Source organism: Gymnogyps californianus, chromosome 1 (assembly GCF_018139145.2).
Source record: "Gymnogyps californianus isolate 813 chromosome 1, ASM1813914v2, whole genome shotgun sequence".
Lineage (NCBI taxonomy): Eukaryota > Metazoa > Chordata > Aves > Accipitriformes > Cathartidae > Gymnogyps > Gymnogyps californianus.
The window spans coordinates 46,428,726-46,449,271 of NC_059471.1; the positions used below are offsets into that span (position 1 = coordinate 46,428,726).

Below are 20,546 nucleotides of genomic sequence, written 5' to 3' on the forward strand. Positions count from 1 at the left end.
GTAATAGCACAGGAATGTATATAAGTTATAGAAGCTGTTAATATGTTTTGGAGGGCTTTAAGGACTTTGTTTAGCTGCTTAAAAGCAGTCGTTCACGATAAAGCAGAACTCATAGCTTGCTTAATGCTTTTGTTTAATGTTGACCTGTTCCCCAATTGGAGGAGTAAGAAGATTTGGAAAGCCCCAGCGCCAGTTTGAGCCAGGAAAAGGAGCCATAGTAACAACTAGCTTAAAAAAAACAGGACAGAGAAAGAACCCACCTAGAGATGAGAAAAAGGACCCAGTGAGAGAGGAGAGGACCCCAGACCCAAATATTACTCTTGGACCAGACTATGCTGTGAGGGGCAGGAATTCAGATTGTAAGGGTATAATTGCCCAGGGACATCAGTGTTTGGGGTCCCTCTCCAGAGGCACCCAGCTCGAGCTGTCTAAATTTGTGCACCATAGATAAGAATAAATTAGGCTTTTCATTCTGAAGGCCTTGATTAGAGATTCGGCTTTGGGGAACTGAGGGTCAAGCCTGAGGGAAGCAGCAGCACCCGAGGGCGAGAGAGAGAGAGGGAGAGGGAGCAAAAGGGGCACCCATCAGCTCACTGGAGTTGTCTGCTGCAAAGGGACCCCAGTCGGAGCAGTTAAAGGCTCAGGTGGTGTGTGTGCAACTCCTTGACCGGTGTGTGAATGCTCGGGCAGCGGCTTCTCCCTTAACACTTGTTACTACTTGTGTCATGGATTTTTATTTATTTTTTATGGATTTTTATTTATTTTTTTATTATTCATTTGTTCCAACGTGTGTAGAAGGCAAAATAAGAATTGTACACGACGAGCATCGGAGCTTTTCCTGAAGCTACTTAGAATATAGGCTTACCTGGGAAGTTTGTTTTATAGCTGGATTATTTGAGCTAAGGATGCTGTAATTGGTTTGATGTATAAAAACTGCTGCCCTTCAGTGGGAGAGAGAGACCACTGCTTTCAAGTGGTTTTCTTATCCTTGAAGATTTTGATAACCGTTACGATACTGTGTCGCATCTACGAAGGACTTTTTGAAGTCTATGCAACAAGACAGAGACCTTCTCAGAAAAGGCCAGCCAGTTACCTTGCTGGGAAAGCAGTTCCACTACAACTAAGCATAAAGCCATCAGCTGCCAACATGTTCCCCACCTCAGGATGTGAGGGAGGTCCCTCCGTGAGAAGCAGAACGCTGGACTTCAAAGATGGGAATTCCAGAAGTGAGGGAACTCGGGGATTTAGGTTGTGTCTTGCCTTTCAGTTATTCCCGCTACCACAGCGGTAAGCAACAGACCCACTTAACCTGGCCAACATCAGGACGCCAGCAGTCAAGGTCCAAAGAGGTTTTAACTGCGCTACTAATGAGATTACTTCACACATTAATTTAGTGAAAACATGTCCTCTTCCCCAGATTACTAGTGTTACTCCACCTTTATCATGCAGGCAATTCCGAGAGTCAGAATATAAAAAACACTGAGCTTTTTTACTTTTATGGACTAAATATATTGACACCTTTTATACAAATAAAAGCAAATTATAGTATTACATTAAGTTAACAAATTCTAATACAAAAACCCGCGTATTTCATAAAATGCAATTTTTAAATCAAAGCTCTACAGAAACATACAACTCCCCTATAAAGATGTCTAGTCCGCCGAGCAATGTTTGCTCAAAATATAGTTATGAATTTAAATATGCTCATAAGTGTATTACACTTGAACTATACATTTGGATAAACATTACTGAAATGAGAAACGAAGCAAATCTACTTATTACCAGAACTAGCTGTACAGCTCAAATGAGAAGCCGCCACCAGCTAAGTTCAGTGCAGCCCACAGCTGGAGCAGCTTTGCCTGCCTGGTGGCTGGCCACACCTTTCAAACACATTCAGCAGTCATGGGAATACTTTAGTGTTACCAATCAATAATGTAAAAGAGAAAATAATCTAACTGTTGCCGGTAAGAAATGAAGTCACAAGCCACACCCAGATCACAGGCAATATGTTGCCTACACCACTTACAGACTAAAAACTTTCTTTAATAAAACTGGTTTACCGAATATTCAAAACAAATTTTTGCCTATTGCTCTACTTCACGCCAAGTTTACTGCTTTTAGGTTTTTAAATATTATGAAATGATTGAACTAGCTCAATTAAAGGTATACAAAATGATCATCTATCAAACATTCACTTTATACATAAACATTTCTGAAACAGATTTACAGTATACAATTAGTTTATACAGCTTAAGCAACTGGTACAATGTCATTTCTCTCCAATTGAAAGTAGCCAAAAGGTCTAAGATTTAAAGGTTCTTGGTCACCATTCAAATTTTAACTTTCTTGGCTCACACTGTTCACATCCATGTCATCACATTTAACACTGCAGCGTTCATTTAATAAACTATACATTATTCCATCTAACCGTATGCTGCAAACCGGTTAATGTGCAAGAAAAGCTCATTAACTCCTATGTGTTTTTAAATACAATGTATCTACATTTTTCCCCAGAATGCTTTCGCTTCCTGAGCTAGACATAAAATACCTTAAAACAGGTTTAGACACAGATCTGAGACCCCATAAGCAAACTACATTAAAAAGCATAGAGGGGGAAAAAAACCCACACCACTTTTGGTAGCTCACACTACTATTTGTTCGCGCTCTAAATACATTTTAGATGGATCTAATAATCTGTTGAATAAGGTAGCAAACTTAATATTTTAATTATCTAAACTGTATTATTCTGTATTGCTCTTGCCTCTTATGACTTTATATAAAAGAACGTTTATATTTCGCAGCCTACTAAATACTCCTCATAATCTTAATCTTGTCATCTAGGTGACCGGATTTAGAAATGCTATAGTCTGCAATAGAAGCATGCAGTTTTGGTGGTGTTTTGTTTGGTTTTTAAGATCTGATCATGTTCAATACTAGTATCTAAATCAAAGAAGGACAGCATATTAAAACAGATATCTTTCAGGTACATTTCAGTATTTTAAATACATTTTTTATTTCCATAAAAGTTTGAGGTCACTGTCAAGGAAAAAGAACAAATCTAAAACAGAAAACAGATTTTTGTTTGGATGAAAAAGGGGTTTGGAGCTATCCATGATTTCTATTTTTGAATCTGAATTTCGTACATCATTTTTGAATGAAAAAATTAATTTTCTACTCAAACAATGAAGTAACTTACAGTAAAAACTATAGTATTATATAAGCTTATACAGTAAATTGCAATATGGTAAGCTTGGGTTTAAGGTGCTATTCCATCCGCCCTGAAGTCTTTTAAGGACTTTACCATGTGGGCATCATGTCCGGGAACCAGACTCTACCGAGATGCTTTGAAACTTCCCAATGAATCTGCTCTAAGCTGTATTTCTGATCAGGGATCAAAACTTCCTCCATAATAGAAAGCTGAGAGAGACGACCGCCACACATCTTCACGAACTCAACAAAGGCACTGCAAGAGACTTCACATTCTCCTAGGCCAACGGCTGACAGATACTTGCAACGTTCCGCAATACGGATCAGCTCCTCATCCAGTGGCCGCAATCCATTGGCGCACACCACCAGTTCAACTAACCGAGGACACGTCATCCCAACGCGGCCGAGCACGTCTTTGCTTACCGATCTTCCAAAGTAAAGGTGAGTGACAGGTATTTCGTAACGGAAGAATGGGTCAAACTCTTCTTCGTACAAGAAAAAGTACATTACTAAATTTACTTTAGGAGAATGCTTGATGAAAGCATCCCAGCTGCTCTTCTGAATCGTGTGGAACTGAGTCTGTCCAGGATTTTCACTGACAACATCAATGCGCAAGTGTTCTAACCTGACGTGTTTTTCAGAAGACAAAGCAAGCAGAAGCTCATCGCTCAGCAGGTGGTAGTTCAGCGCCAGTTCACGTAAACCATGACACTGGTCAGCCACGCAAAGGATACCTGGGAACAGAGAACATTATGAAAGGGGTTACACCGATAGATATACTAATAACTGAACAAAAAAACGTAAGAATGAGTTTGTTTATGTATGTCAAGAGCATGAAAGACCACGTATTTCAACATGCAATCGACACCAAACATCAAAACAAAATCGTACTGGACAACCAGAACAGGAATCTTTTTCACATAAGCATGGTCTTGTGACTTCTTTGTACCTACGTGGTGAGATACACGTACACTATGCGACTACATCGCTATTTTGCTAGGGAAACATAAGGAAGTTAACACGTTGCATTGTATACTTTCCCGTGGGAGTTGATTCTCGTGTGACAAACACATAAATAGCATGCTCTGACTGTTCTGCCCTGTTGTAAGACCACATATACTCAAATTCATTTTTGTAAAGGGGCTTACTCATAATAAAAGTATTTCCCTAGCCTGCTCTGGAAGAACTGCTGTCCCCCTCTGTGGCTGACAAAGCAGCCATGAATGAAATCTGTCACCTGAGGAAAGCAAACATAAAATGAATGCTAGATTTTAACTAAATACAGAAGTTGCTGCTGACAGTATTATTTGTTTTTTTCTAGCAAAGTATGACTATTCAAATTTGGAAAAGCAACAGCAAAAAAACAGGGAAAATGCTAAAAATCAGGAGCAGTAGTTCCCAGAACAGTGATTTTCAGACTCCCTCTTTAATGAATCAATATAACCTGCTGCTCATGGAATACAAAGACATTAACAAAAATAATTCAGTTCAGTCTATAAGGTTTCCACTCATCCTATTTGCAGATACAAGCAATGGTACCACACTGGTAACAGTACTAAAAAAAAAAAAAAAAAAAAAAAAAAAAAAGGGCACTAAAAAAAAGCCTACAGTCCTCTGCATTTCATATGACCCAGAAAACCAGGTGAAATTCAGGATATGGTCTTTCCATTAACAGAGGAGATGAGAACACAGCACTTAATATGCAACTGAAAAACCTGAGCTCAATACACTATAGCTTTGAAGCAATGGGAAGAAATACAGAAAGACAACAGTTATTTTAAGATGCAGTTATTAAACTCAAAAGAGAAGCCTATACTGAGCCTAAAAACAATTTCTTAAAAAAAATTACTGTAAAAATATTGCATGAATATATACACCAAAAAAAGTATGTATTTTCTACCTGAGGATCTGCAAGAACACATGCATCAGAAGCTCTTCTAACTATATCGAATACTCTCATTTCAAATATAAAAAGTTTGTTACATGAATAAAAAAAAGCAGAATTTAGATAAACAGAATTTTAACCCAACTCTTATTGCAACTATTTCTTGTAAAAACAGTTTATATATGTAAGCATACTCATTATTTCATTCAGGGGGGAGGGGATGGGATCCAAGATGAAGTGAAAATCCAGGAATTTTTTTTTTTTTTTTTTTTTAAGATTGGAGTACAAAATTTGAACAACTAAGTATAACTACAAACTTCTGTGTACCTTCTACACATTCCAGAGATCATTTCATGTCCTTAAATCATAACAAACAGTTATTCTTACAGCAATACTCCTGCAACAGCTGCTATGACCACTCCATTTAAGCACTCGGGCATGCTGCTTCCTAATACCAAGGTCTGTTGACACATGAAATATTTTAAACAGAGTTTCAAGATTCAGATACATTGTCTCATCACTACACAGTTTCAGAAAACAACTTGCTACAAAGGTAGCATCCAAACCAGCTTGTTATCCACACTGCCATCCTTCAACAAATAATCTTTGTTAACTTTAAGGGTACGTTATTCACTAGTGCAATGCAAAAAGGGAAGAACTGGGGTTCAATTTGCTGCGATTTTTTATGGGTCTAGGAGTGGATATCCATATCACATACTGTCAATGAAATTATGTATCCTGCATATAGAACTGACAATCAATACACTGTAGATAATTACTGCAGGGCCTGCCTGGAGCCCATGCTGCAAGTGGTACATTCACAGAACATCCCCTACGCGCTGCCTAAACCTTTGTGTTGCCGAGAGGTAAATTGCTCTGATATCATAAAGCACAGATTTGCATTAAAAAAAAATCCCTCTACTAAACTGCTGATGCAGACACGCCCTACGGCCACTCTTCTCCCCTACCTCCCCATTCAAAGAGAAGCAACCCTCCTACCCCCAAAACAGAGCAGAAACACAGCATTCACAGAAATGCTTTCAGTTCCCTCTGTTCCCACAGCTAATATTTCAGGTAATAAACAACAGCACATCGATGTGGATTTCAAAATATCCATTATTTTGTTTTACAAGGTACTGCTACAGTTCTAATGCGAGTTAAACTTCAGAGGGGAAACAGCAAACAGAAGAAACTTCAGATATGCTCACAAAGATTAGAAATACATCACTGCCTTTGTTTCTCCAGCCCAAACCCAAACATGCCTCTTTATCTTTGTACAGTAACTTAGGGATTATTCAGAGCATCCTTTGGAAGCAACACACGGTTTTATATCAAACTTTTTCCTTTATCCCTGCAGTAGTGGACTCTCTCTTGCACCACTTGCATTACTCTTCTCTGTCCTTCACTAACAAATTTCTTGAGAACTAATCTAGTAATGAATGTATATACAGGTAAGTCTCAGTGCTCAAGTTTCTCATTTTCCTTCAAGAGTCTCATTTTTGCAGCCTGTCTGCTCTTGAAACCAACTATCCACCACTTTGGTGCCCACCAAAGCTGCTCTATCACTCCTCAGCTGGACAGGGGAGAGAAAATATAACAAAAGGCTTGTGGGTCAAGATAAGGACAGGGAGAGATCACTCAGCAATTACTGTCACAGGCAAAACAGACTCGACTTTGGGAATTCAGTTTAATTTATTACCCTACTCTGATTTGATTGGTAATGAGAAATAAAAACTAAATCTTAAAACAGCTTCCCCCCACCTCTCCCTTCTTCCCGGGCTTAACTTTAATCCCAATTTTCTCTACCTCCTTCCCGCCCAGCGGCACAGGGGGACGGGGAATGGGGGTTGAGGTCAGTTCATCACATGTTATTTCTGCCGCTCCTTCCTCCTCAGGGGGAGGACTCCTCACACTCTTCCCCTGCTCCAGCATGGGGTCCCTCCCACGGGAGACAGTCCTCCACGAACTTCTCCAATGTGAGTCCTTCCCACAGGCTACAGTTCTTCATGAACTACTCCAGCATGGCTCCTTTCCACAGAGTGCAGTCCTTCAGGAAGAGACTGCTCCAGTGTGGGGCCCCCACGGGGTCACAAGTCCTGCCAGCAAACCTGCTCCAGTGTGGGCTCCTCTCTCCATGGGTCCGCAGGTCCTGCCAGGAGCCTGCTCCAGCACGGCCTTCCCACGGGGTCACAGCCTCCTTCAGGCATCCACCTGCTCCGGCATGGGGTCCTCCACGGGCTGCAGGTGGATATCTGCTCCACCGTGGACCGCCATGGGCTGCAAGGGGACAGCCTGCCTCACCATGGTCTTCACCACGGGCTGCAGGGGAATCTCTCTGCTCCGGTGCCTGGAGCACCTCCTTCCCCTCCTTCTTCCCTGACCTTGGTGTCTGCAGAGTTGTTCCTCTCACATCTTCTCACTCCTCTCTCCAGCTGAAGTTGCTGCTGTGCAGTAACTTTTTCCCCCTTTGTTAAATCTGTTATCCCAGAGGCGCTACCACCGTCGCTGATGGGCTCGGCCTTGACCAGCAGCGGGTCCAACTTGGAGCCGGCTGGCATCGGCTCTATCAGACATGGGGGAAGCTTCTAGCAGCTTCTCACAGAACTCCCCCTGTAGCCCCCACGCTACCAAAACCTTGCCACGCAAACCCAATACATCCGCTTTTTTCTCCATCTCAAGGCACACCCATACCTGAAAGAAGCAATCAAATTCTCCTGCCGTTTGCTTAGCACCCTCTGATTGTGTCACCGATGCATCTGATCCCATTCTATTCACCTCCACTCCATGAAGGACAATAGTAGTTGTCCTCCTTGTTCCTTAAGCAGGCCATTTCTTACCCATTGTTCCTTCAATTTAAGACATCGTACAAGATACACCAACCAGGATACACCAGTCAAACAACTTCGTAAACCCATGCCTTCTCCCAAATTATCAAGTGTATGATGTTCCATAAAACCTTCTAGCAAGGATTAGCCACAAGCCAGCAAAGTCTGCCAGAGCTGACAGGTTACTCTTGGATCCAAGTCCAAGGAAATGACTCTCTTTTTGCCCAGCTACAAATTACTGCTGGAGCCTCTTCCTCTCGACAAACACGTTATGGCTCCTGTACTTCTCAGACACAAGGATTCTCAAACAAAATTTTAAGTCAGAAAAACCAGTCACTCAAGCTAATTTAAAGAACCCCCTATCTATGATTACAAAGCTTTGAAGGAAATAACATTCCAGTTAACATGCTGGTGAACACTTTGCTGGACAAATCTGCTGCAAAATAAAATCTGCATTTTCAGGACTTCTTTGTACAAAACCAAACACAAGGTTTTGTCCGAGAGCTACACCTGCAAATGTATTAAGTTTGTGTTTTGTTTGTTATCACTACAGTAACATGCCCTCTGCTACAGTATCATTTTCCCCACATATTAAGAGTCCTGCTGGTGAATTTTACATATAATACAGCTAATATTTACAGTTGCAATATATTTGCATGAAGAAAGCTATGGTGACTACAATAGTTTCTATTCATCCTCAGAAGAGGAATTGAACTAAGTTGCCAGCATCTCATTTACAATTCCTCTTCCATTTCTCAGTGAAAAACTCTTAAGTGTTAAGTTGATGGGCTGTGAATCAATCTTAAACTTGCCATGCATTGCATAAATCTTCCACAAACGTTACTTCTATGAACTTCAACAATCTTGACTGATTTCATTCTGATACGAGCTGGCTTCATTCTTGCTACAAACACACTTAGAGTGTTAATGAAGTACATCTGGTAATGGCAGAAGTTCTGCGCAGCTCAGTCTCATCTCCCCTTTGTTGATGCTGTCTGCACTTATTCTCCCGCAAAAGATTAAACTGCTTTCTTTCAGAATGACTAAACCAGCATCTTCATAATCCATGACATTGCAACACTCAAACCCCATACATAATGAACTGCGGAAAAGGAACGCACGTTCCAAAAAGCTTAATTATACTGGAACACTTAAATAGTCATTGCAGAAGTAGTGCACTCCCAAGTCAATACACACTCTTTTAAGTTCCACAGGAGGTTAGTTATTTGTCCAGAAGAGACATGCACTATTTTATTATTAGCTCAGTAGTCACTCTGCAAGTGGTGAGATGGACAGATTGACAACCAGTTGAATTAGTATTTTATTCAGTGACAGTTGCTGTAGATACCGCATTCATCCTCACTCTCATCCCACCCCTATTTTTTCAGGGGTTTACTGGTTTCAGACAGAATTTAATGCATACATTTAAAAAAACCCAACAAAATACAGTAGCTTACCAGCTGGAGAAACATGAGGACAACTGCTCATTTTCAACAGTTTGAGCGTGTCACTGTTGTTAGCCACTAGCACTTTGAGAGATGGATCATCTACTGGTGTATCATCAATCTTAAGTGAAGAGAGGGATTTGGAGTTTACAAACACCACTGTCAGTGCAGAAATAAAGTGAGACTGGGGGGAAAAAAAAAAGTTTAAATGGAACAGTAGTATCTGAAATAAAAATCTCAATGATTTTACACTGTACACTGTAGTCCTAGTTTTCTTTTACTTACTGACAGCATTTGCTAAAAAAGCACTCTTTTGATATCACATAATTAAAAATTAATACTAAACCTGACATTTTTGAGTAGAGGAAGTATAATAATTTTTTGCTATCAGTCTATGTATTTGGCAAATCAGAATGTCTAACATTAAACGTAAATCAAGAACCTGACCCAGGACAATCCATTACACAAACTTAAATCTATAGGAAGATCACGAGCAAAGAGAAAGCCTAGAAGCCCTAATTTTGAGGATAATTTGCAAGTCGCACTCTAAAACAAGCATCTTCTAGAAGAGGAATTCCCACATGGCGAGTTGTGCTGCATTGGTGAGATGCAAACACAGTCAAGAATGGCAACCCTGTACAGTTAAGATGTGTCCAAAGCCTAATGATACTACTGCCTGCCTACCGTCCACACAGAGTATTTAGGGTTTGAATGGATTTGTCTTGGAAAGCTAACTGGAGCGGTCCAAACAGAGCTAAGGAGCAGGTGATCAATTAATTACTGATTAAGCAACATAGATAATGTAGGTGCAGTGCTCAAGGTTGCTCCTCAGCTTTTTTAATTTAAGTAACTACTGAAACTTACCAGTAAGGACAGAGGCCAGGACACCCTGAGAAACACAGACTAAGGAGCAGGTACAGTAGTGCTTGCAGAAATCATTGGTGGTATGAAGGAAGCGAATAATTAGCTTATCTTCATGATTTCTTACAAGATTGACTGAAGACTTAAAAAAGTACTTCCTCCATGCACTACATTAAGTATTCCATAAAATTACCTGCTACTTTGATTTCAATACTGTTTCACTCTGGGCCACATGCACATGTAGAATCCTGAATACAGTTATATGAGAGAAGGCCTGGCAACAGTATTTGCTCATTCTTATGTGACATGTTTGTGGTTTTGCTAAAATTCACACACAATTAGATTTAGAGAAGGAATTAATATTTTCACATTAACATAAACTGTCAAAGTCAGTTCATGCAAATGTAAAAGTTCAAATCAGAAGCATTAGGCATTTTGGCTTTAGGGACCACTCCCAACCATACTGACACTACACTGATTATATACATTACGTACTGAAGAAGAGGTGCTTTAATAATATTTCCAGTCTGTATTTCAAAAGTGTTAGTATTGCATTTTTATTTTCTGTATTTAGAATGTAATTCCTTTCACTAAGAAGGCTATTAAATAGAAAGGCAAAGCTTACAAAAACAGGTAACTTGAAACCGTAGTTTGAAGAGCTAACGGAAGACAGGCAATATCCCAAAATGTAAAAGCTGGGCATTTAATGTCTTTTGAATATTGACACATATGTAGCCTATAGTATAATTCATTAAAAGATTAATGTAGAATATGCTTAGTGAAAAGACTAGGCAACACAATCCTAAATGTGATTTACAAATATTTGCCAGATATCATGTTATTTGAAATCAGAAGAGCGCCAATGAAGATAATGCAAAGTAGTTCAGACTTCTTATACAGTCTGATTAAAAAAAATAATTTTGTAGTGTTAACCATTTTTCAGATCCATTCATCTTTGCCTGCTTCTCATCCAATGAGCCTGTTACTAACGGCTTCCCACAAGAATTTATTCACGGTCCAATTCTAGTCTTTAAAAATCACTGCGGGTGGTAACATATGCTGGTGACAATATTACTGGAGTGGTAAATATCAAAAGGCAAATTATGCCTAGAGTTGATTTTGGCTCATTTTGAATATACTTTTAAAAGGCCACATGTGAACCTGTTAGGAACAAAAAAAGGAAGCCTGTATTTGAGAAGCCTTGGAGCTGAATAAGACCATAGCATGAACAACTACAAATAATTATTCAGCAAGCTGAATAGGAGCATAACATATCCCTCCAGTGAAAACTAAGTAAGAGAGCTAAAACAGTATTCAGATTAAGAAATAATACAATATGCAAGAGCTGAAAGGACAAAGTATTGCTAACACACCAAGACTCTGGATTGTTTTCACTACGTTCAGGTTTTCTTATAGTCACATCTCAAAGCACATTGAAAAAGGAAAAAAACCATCCAAAACCTAAAGACCTGGAAAATCTTTGAAAATTAAGGCTTAAAAATACATATTCGAGAGGACTACATGACGTGGCTGTGATCACTGCCAAGGATAATAATTGATAATCCTTCTGTAGCTAACCTTGCTTAAACCCTACAGCCTACTTTCCTTCCTGAGGCTGCCCCTACTTCTTCCTTGTCCTTGTTGCCATCATCAGCAATGACATCACTGAGATCCAGCTAATAGTCTAGTTGTACCTGGCCCTTCACATACACGTGGACTGGATTCAAGAATTGAGGCTGCGAGACATCCGAGATGTCCCTGCCATAGAACAAGCAGCCCAGGTTACCCCAACTGCTTTCCTGCTCCTCAGCAATAGTACATTTCTACCTCACTAGCAGGAATTCTTGTTTAGAAGCACACATAAGAGATTTGTTGTCTTCTAAATTAGCTGTCTTCTAACTAAATCTAATTTTTGGTAAACATGCAAGGTAAAAATCTGACAGAGAATTTCAGAAATACAGTGCACTTTGCCTAAGAATCCGACACCTGACTACATGACATGAAGTACTGAAAATCATGGTCATATTGCTTCTAAAGAGAGCTCAATGATAATATAATCCCTACAGCAAGTCCACATGGATAAAACTCTACCACTCATTCAATTATAATCGTCTCCTAAACATCTCCCCCAGTCCCACAGTACAATTACACAGACATGAATCGTCTAGCCTTCTGACTTGCATCATGTTGCTCAGTATTACATTGAGGTCAATAGACAGGAGGACTTGGAAGAACAAGGTCAGGACTAAGCTCTCACATGAGGCAGAGAATGAGTGAAACTTTAGTTATCCATCTTAGTACAACATCTCAGTTCCTCCCTTTAACATAGCCCAATAATAAAGTTTTCTTTACCAAAGATTCATATACTTACAATAAAACTCTTCATAAAGTTATAGAAATACTGTATGAACCACTGCAATACTTTGCTATAGAAAAATATACATATTAAAATACCTTTGGTAAATCCATGAAGCTTGGCCGGGCAGTTGAAATTAGCCCAAGTGTTTTCAGAGAGCAATTCACAAGCTGTGACAGAATATCACAAGCTGCTTCTGCAGATTCCTTGCTACTGTCCACCTTAAAACGAAACAGATTTATTGTTCAGAAAACACTGCATCAAACACACTCTTTACAAAAAAGCACAGTAGATGTACTTCAATGTTTTTTTCACTTTACCTTCTGAAATGTGATGTCAAAAAAACCCACAAAACACCTCACTGGGAATCCATCAATGTCATTCTTTTTTCCCCAAAAAGTACATACCAAAAATCGAAGATAATTTACTATAAATTTACCACTCTCCTAAACACTTTGGTAAAATTTAGAATCATATAGAATGGTTTGGATTGGAAGGGACCTTAAAGATCATCTAGTTCCAACCCCCCTGCCATGGGCAGGGACACCTTCCACTAGACCAGGTTGCTCAAAGCCCCATCCAACCTGGCCTTGAACACTTCCAGACACGGGGTATCCACAACCTCTCTGGGCAACCTGTTCCAGTGCCTCATCATCCTCACAGTAAAGAACTTCTTCCTTACATCTAATCTAAATCTACCCTCTTTCTGTTTAAATCCATTACGCCTTGTCCTATCACGACATGCCAATTTAGCATGGTGAGGTGTCAGCTAAACAGTTTGTTTCAAGATATTCAATTCACATCAAATAATAAGCAAGTGGAGGTTCAATTGGATCCAGATCCTACCCCACTTCCTCTTTACATTCTTCCTTATCAAAATGCAAGAATTCTATAAACTGTGTGAAAAAGCTGCTTCCTTTTATGGTGACTCAGCTCATAACATAAGAGCTGCTGGAGAGTTAAGTGCATTATCATATGAACCTATACGACTGGGCCTTCATCAACCTATATGACTGGGCCACAACAGATATGCAATGGATACTCCTAAAAAAAAAAAAAAAATTTTCATTAGTCAGCTTGTTACACAACCGAATCACTCAATATGCCTCCAGTGGATTTCCCCCAACACTCAGATGTGCCTTCCAAATAACCTCTTATATACAGTGGGCATGACAGCTTTGCAAACCTACAGAACAGTAAAAAGCTTGATCACAAGATCAATTTTAAGTCCACCATAAGCCACACTGCCTTGTCAGCAACTGCTCTAAATCCAATGAATGTTCATTTTCTGCTCAAATACAAGCTGAAAAACCTTGATTTTCAACAATCCAATCTTTCTTTGCCTACAAAAAAACCCCCAAGTTTTCAGCCTTGACAGAGTAACAGTGTTATATCCACTTTATTGTGATTATCCTTGCTACTTAGTATTTTCTGCGATCTAGTGTTCATTCTGCAACACTGAAGGACAACTGAAGGGACACTTTCAAGACATGACATGGGTATCACCCTACCAGTGAAGGGCATCTGAAATCCTTCAAAAACACTTGGTGCAAACCAACATAGACAGAAGATAGACATTGGAAGGTCATTCTGATACTGCTATACATTTTCTCAATTTGGACACTGATAAAAACCCTGCAAACCTTGTGACAACAGTTTGTATCTGGTATTGCATCAAGCAGTAGCAATACATGTGATCATGTAGCCCCAGCTACCCACATGCTGATGATTCCCACATTAAAACTGCCAGATCTCAGAAACAATCAACTAGTATGTCCACCTTGCTGCAGAATTCATTTCCCTTCCAAATTTGCCACATAGCTGATGCATATGCAGCCATGACTATTTCACAGCACCCTTCCAAAACACAATGATATGTAGGCTAATGTTAAAGGTTTTCATCTCCTGAAAATAATTCCTTGATGTTAACAAAGCCAACTGTCACCAAATGGTTTTTCTCAGCCAAGCACAATCAGTAGATATATCATCCTGTGCAAATCCCACGTACTTTTTCAATTAACTGAAACACAGCTGTGCTGAGTAGATGCCGTACATGGACACCACCATACAATTTAGTACTAAAACTGCTAGTTGCTTACTAGTAGTACTGAAGTCACTCTCTGTGCATTAGATGTTTTCTAACCATGAATATTAGATCCAACTCCCTACAGAATGTGAAATGGGGAAATGCTCAATTTATGCATCCTGATCAAACTTAATTCTGAGGCAGGTACCCACATGTACAGTAGTATCAAAACTGAAGTATTTCTGCCCACTCATTGAGGCAGAATTTCAAGTAGCTAAGATGCTACAAGAAAAAAGAAAAAAAAAACACCAAACAAAAAAATCCCAACCTAATGGAATTAAGGCAATGAAAAGGTATGTTCAGAACTGTTATTCCAAGTGTTGGTCCTGAAAATATATCCAAATAAACAAATGAATTGGGAGGTAACCTCCATGTCTATATGCCCATTTAGAGAACCCATTTCTTCAGTATACTAGGCCTGAAAACAAGGCCTACCACACTGAGAGCTGCCATATTTCTTTTTAAATAACTGACAATCCTAATGACAAAAATAACATCACAAGCCTTTCCTAACATTTAGTGATGTTCTTTAATTTTCAGTATGTTAAAATGTTTTGATCACAACTGTCAATTACCACTTATCATCAGTATTTCAATTACTGACATTAATTAAATCATACTTCTCGTGCTTTGATATTTATACAGATGAACCATCAAAACTGTCTCAAAAGTATCAGAGATATTTCCTTAAAATATTCTGAATGAAAAAAAAAGGCATTTAACAAATGCTTTCATATTTATAAAATTACTTTTAAAAAGCCTATAAAATACACTACCTTGAAGCTTACATACTGCAGGTGATTGGAATGCCTCTTTATTATTTGCTTGATTAGTTCAGGATGCGTAGCCCTCAAGTAAGACGTAGCTGGTTGATTCAGTTCAAACTCAAAACACCTCCAGAGATCAGGCATATGAAACACTTGGTTCCAGCTTCGGCAGACCTGCGATGCATGAGCACGATCCAGAAGGGGCAAGTACTGAAACACCTGCAGGATAATGTCTTGAAGCAGGTTTGCCCAGTCAGGACTCTGCACAACTATGGTATTCTCATCTATAACCTTGTGTCTCTTGGATTCTTTCTCAGTTGTCTCTTCAGATGAACTTCTGTTGGCCTCGTTAGTTTTCCTTCCTCGTTTCATTCTATACAAATAATAAAAAAAAAATTTCTATATATTTTGTAAATGTAACAGAGCCAAAAAGAACAATATTAATAGAAAACTGTGGAGGTGAAAAAGCACGTTTTCTGTAACCACACTTTTGCAGGGTTTTTTCCCCTCCTTCCACGAGGGAAAAAACCCCAAGTAACAATGAGGTTGAAGTGGTAGTCTAAAAATAACATTACCATCTAAACAGATAACTTTAATATTACTTCTTTAATCATTAACAGTGCCAATCCATTTGTAACAGTCACTCTCCTTTCAGTGTTTCACTTTTGTGTTTGAGAACACTTTGAACCTAATTTGTTTTACTGTTTCATTGATTATCACTCTACTTTCCTACTAATGGAAAGACAGTCTTCTGAACAATTTTGTGAACACTGACATTCATATTGCTGCCCCAGTCCTATTTACCAGAAACAACATTTGAAACTGTGGAAGGCAAAAGGCAGGCAAGAAAGCAAATAATGAGTGCATGTTTGCAGGCATTGTGTCTTGCAGATGTTGTATCTGGCCAATTCATTTTTATTCCCAGACAGGAAGAACCTTTATTTTCTTTTTATTTATTTAAAAAAAGGTTACTTCAATATGCATCTATGTTAAATCAGTATCCTTAAAAACATATTTCATCAAGAACATTGGCGTGCTTTCATTTTTCCAACTAACTAGTAAATAGCGATTATGAAAGATTTCCAGTAACAGTCTGGAAGTTTCAACCCACAAAAAAGGTTTACAGAAGAGTTAGCAAACTTTCTTCAAAATCATATTAAATTCAGCAAGTCTGCAGCAAAACGTTATCTCATTCTCAGTAGCATATACTTCTTCCAGAGTGGTCTCACTTACGCAAGTTCTACCTTATATTACATTATTAAAGAGGAAAAAACCCTCCACCACTACATACATCTGAAATAAATCTAGGATTGGGTTTTAATCAAACTGTGTTCTTTTGTACATGCCAGCTCACAATTGACCTTAGCCTCCAATCATTCATTTTTAAAAGCCTCAATGCAAGGCACATCATGTCCTAAAGGACTATGAATGAGACCTCACACTAAACTACAATACACTCAACTATAGCCTCTAAAAAGCTAAGAGAATCCGGGGATGGGGTGGGCTTGATATGTATAAACACCCCCCAGCCCTCATGATTTATAAGATTATCATATGCCCAGTTCATTTAGGATCTGGACAATTAACTTTCCCTGGTATGTACTGCAGTTAAGTAAAAGTTTAGAAGTCTTGTTTAAAATAAAGTGTAATATGCTAGATATACAAGTGAAAAATTATACTGTTTATCATCCAATGCATGACAGATTATTTTTTCAAAGCCAGCATCTCCTTACCTATCTTTGAAACACTTTAATCCTACCTACTCACAAGACAATAGCAAGCTGTCCCTTAAGGTCTGAAGCTATTCATAAAACGATGCAAACAAACCTGAACATACTGTCATGAAAGACTGATAAACAGAATTTGTCTCGATTTTTTCAACTTCCTGTTTTAATCCCAGTAGCACTCGGGGGCAATCATAAGATGAAAACACTACTGAGCAAAAATCTCTGCTTGCTTCCTGAGAACTATTTACTGTGATTCACAGCTCATGACTATAAGACTATGCAAAACACGACTCCTGTGCTGAAACAAGCTTTCCACCTGAGAGAGTTCTGTTGCTGAGCCACTAACTTCACGGGTACAGACGGAAAGCAAGAAAACTGAATAATGACTTAGAACCATCTGCAACTAACAAAAAGATGAAGAAATTAAATTTTGCAACTGTGAAAACTGAATAATTAAACTTAAGAACTAATCAAGAATTAGATTAGCAAATCCACTGCAAACCTGTCATGTTTGTGCTCGAGATAACTGCTAAGCATAGTCCAAGAATATTACTTGTAATAAGCTAGTCTAAAATGCAATATTCCTTTAAACTTTACACTAAACAGATATTCCAAACAACTACAACTAGGTTATAGTGAGCAATTACCATACGCAAGCTATTCACTTACTAAATTTGGGATAGCGTGTTTCATGTCTTTAAGTCTTTACAAAGCAATCTCTTGTTAGTCTGTAAAAACTACACAAGATAGCTGTTAGACTTGGCTCTTCAAGTCTTCCTCTACAGAGATCCTGCCTCATCTTTTGCTACTAAGGTAATATATGTGCATAAATTTTCTAGTTAGGTAGGCTACTTTTATCACTGCATTAAGGGGTCAAGTTCTGGATTTTCTCCCTTATCACATTATAGGGGCTATTGTGCGTGTACAGTAGAGCTGATTCACATATACAGCACTTTTACTGCAACTGATCTTTTCAAAGACATGAGCACTAGATCTGACACTCTCGCCCGCCCCCCAGCCCCCGAAAAGACCAGGAGTGAGCTGCCACTGACAAAACTGTATGAATTTTTCAGCTGGAGAAATAACCTCTGAGACATGGCTGACAGAAGTGGACCAGGTCAGTGACAGCCAACTTACACGTTGCACCTCTGAGCTAACTTCGATAAGCTCTAAGTAGTTAATATAGGCTGGTTACAGATCAAAACCCGCTCCTGAAGTCGTGGGGTACTATCCTAAGTTTTTATAGGCAGCCAATGAAGAAAAGAGACGATATGGCCATCACTAGAGCTATACTGATGATGAATTTCAGGTCACAGTCTTCCAAGAAAATAAGATGCTATGTGTTCTAAGTGCCACAGCTTGAAAAGTAGAGGATGGGAAAAATCATTTCCAGACAACTTTTTTTGTTACTGACATCTTGGATGCTCCTGTAATTGAAAAGGGAGAGTAATCATAAGTTTTCAAAAAATATTTCCCTGTGGAACTTTTTCAAAAGAGAAAAGAAGTCTAAGCTCAAGACTAAAAATATGATTTTAAGAATTAGATGACTGTTTTGTCATCTAATTTCTAATTAATTTGTTCAACTAATTTTTGTGATCTTGTTTCAGCATTCAAAGTATTACAATAGCTTTCTAAAAACGTAACTGGTTGCAACCTCTTAACATGCCTAACAATAAAACAAATACAAAAGTGAAAGAATGAATATTTGCCAATGGAAGTTTGCAGAGTCATCTGAAAATTATTTATTAAAAAAAAAAAGGCCACTTAAGAGAGTAAACCTTTCTGCAAATTTAATATAGGAACAGGCAAATACAATTAGGCAGTTCAGTTCACTTTGTTTTATGTATCCAATAGTCTAAAGAGCTAACCTTTTTAAATCCAAGGCCAACAGAAATAACTTTTCAACGAGGAAGACACTGATGCAAAATTCCGTACTAGCACATTACCGTATAGGTAAAACCTATTTTTCAAACAATGATTGCTTATCACATCTTACAACGCTTGAACTATCAATCTTGCTTTTAACTCTCTCTGGCATACTCAGGACATACTTATCACTGATCAGTTTTTCCAAATTGCTGCTATAATCAACTTTGCTTTAAAATCCAAGATCTTGACAGAAAGGGGGGAAAACAAACCCCAAACCAACAAAAATACCGAACTCTACCAGGACAGAAAGATAGGTGAAATCAGGATGCCCGACTCCTTAAGATTTTCCAAGTAAACTTCTCAACCTATTATAACAACTTGTTTCTGAACTCAGTGTTCTGAACTCCGCATCTGGGCACAACCCACACTATCTTGCTTGCAATACAGTATTGTTCAACCATAATCACATAGCTCAGTCACCAAGTAGGAGGAGGAGCAAAGCACATGTTTAACATTGTTTTTATTGCTGAGTAAGGTGCAGACAGAACACAATGGCAGTTAAAAAAAAAAAAAAAACCCACCAGAAAATTGTGCACGGCTGCTTACATCCCGCTGATAACGCTTTCCCATGAACAAGCCTAACTGAGCTCGTTGTGTTGTTTTACACCTGAAGTAAGGCTATTCTAGAAACAAAAGGAGGGCGTGCGCTAATGGGGGGAACGGGCTGAAAGAGGGGGCGACCCAGACACAAACCTAACCCCTAATCGCCGCGAACAACTAGTTATGCTGAAAACAAGGAGGGATTTACAGTTTATTACTGTTATTATGAGAAGGCTGCGAGGCAGCGACACCCTATAAATACGGAGGGCTAGGTTTTAAGCCCCGCTACTCCCGGAGACGCTTCAGCTCAGGGTCGGCTCTTTCCGGCCCAGCCCCAACCCGGGGCGCGGCGCCGCGGGGTTCTGACAGACCGCCGGCGGACGCTCCGCTCCCGGGCAAGGCCCCAAGCCCTGCCACCCCCGCTGCTCGGACCCCCTTCTCCTCCCTACATCGGCAACACAGCCACGGTCCAGAGGAAGGTCCTGCTGCGCCGCCGCCGCCGCCGCCCACCCCCTTCCAGTCCCTTCACCTGGCGGCTCCCTGCTGCGCTTCGCATTAACCGGGACTCGGGCCGCGCTGGCGCCTCCTCTCCGGCCACATCAGCTCCCTCCACCGAAGCCGACCCCAGCGCCTCCTCCGCCCGGCCGGCTGTACGTCCCGTCCCGTCCCGTCCCACCCGCGTCGCTGCTTCCCTCGCTCCCTCCCTCTCTGTTTACTTCCCAGCAGCGGAAGCGACGCAAACCAGCCAAAATGGCGGCGGGCGGGCTGCGAGGCGGTGCGTCCCCTCCCCTCCGCCCCCCGCCCTGTCGCGCGCGGGAGGCGGCGCGAGCGAGGCGTCACGGGGCGGTTGGCCGCCGTAATGGCCGCCCTGAAGCCATTATACCGGGGCGGTGGTGCCGGTGGGGGCCTGTGCCGTCC

The 20,546-nt window shown here is 40.0% G+C and overlaps 1 protein-coding gene across 2 annotated transcripts; it reads right to left on the bottom strand.

The window, feature by feature from the left end:
- Nucleotides 1–1,450: 1,450 nt before the first annotated feature.
- Nucleotides 1,451–20,256, bottom strand: FBXL3 (F-box and leucine rich repeat protein 3). Of its 2 annotated transcripts, none has more exons than XM_050909421.1 (5): nt 20,158–20,256; nt 15,442–15,805; nt 12,678–12,800; nt 9,375–9,546; nt 1,451–3,941 (listed from the first exon to the last, which is right to left on the bottom strand). In XM_050909421.1, exons 2-5 carry the CDS (start codon nt 15,802–15,804, stop codon nt 3,298–3,300), a joined length of 1,302 nt encoding a protein of 433 aa, XP_050765378.1. In that variant the 5' UTR covers nt 15,805; nt 20,158–20,256; the 3' UTR covers nt 1,451–3,297. The 2 variants fall into 2 exon arrangements, with proteins under 2 accessions (XP_050765378.1, XP_050765385.1); XM_050909428.1 differs by lacking the exon at nt 20,158–20,256 and adding an exon at nt 19,610–19,693.
- Between the last annotated feature and the right edge of the window lie 290 nt (nt 20,257–20,546).

Bases quoted from the DNA above. Each gene is read 5' to 3' on its own strand.
- FBXL3 (XM_050909421.1), bottom strand. From the start codon at position 15,804: ATGAAACGAGGAAGGAAAACTAACGAGGCCAACAGAAGTTCATCTGAA. The intron at 12,801-15,441 runs GTAGTGTATTTT...TTTCGTTTTAAG, and splicing joins TGCAGTATGTAAGCTTCAAG to GTGGACAGTAGCAAGGAATC. The intron at 3,942-9,374 runs GTAAGCTACTGT...CTCTGTTCCCAG, and splicing joins TCCTCATGTTTCTCCAGCTG to GTATCCTTTGCGTGGCTGAC.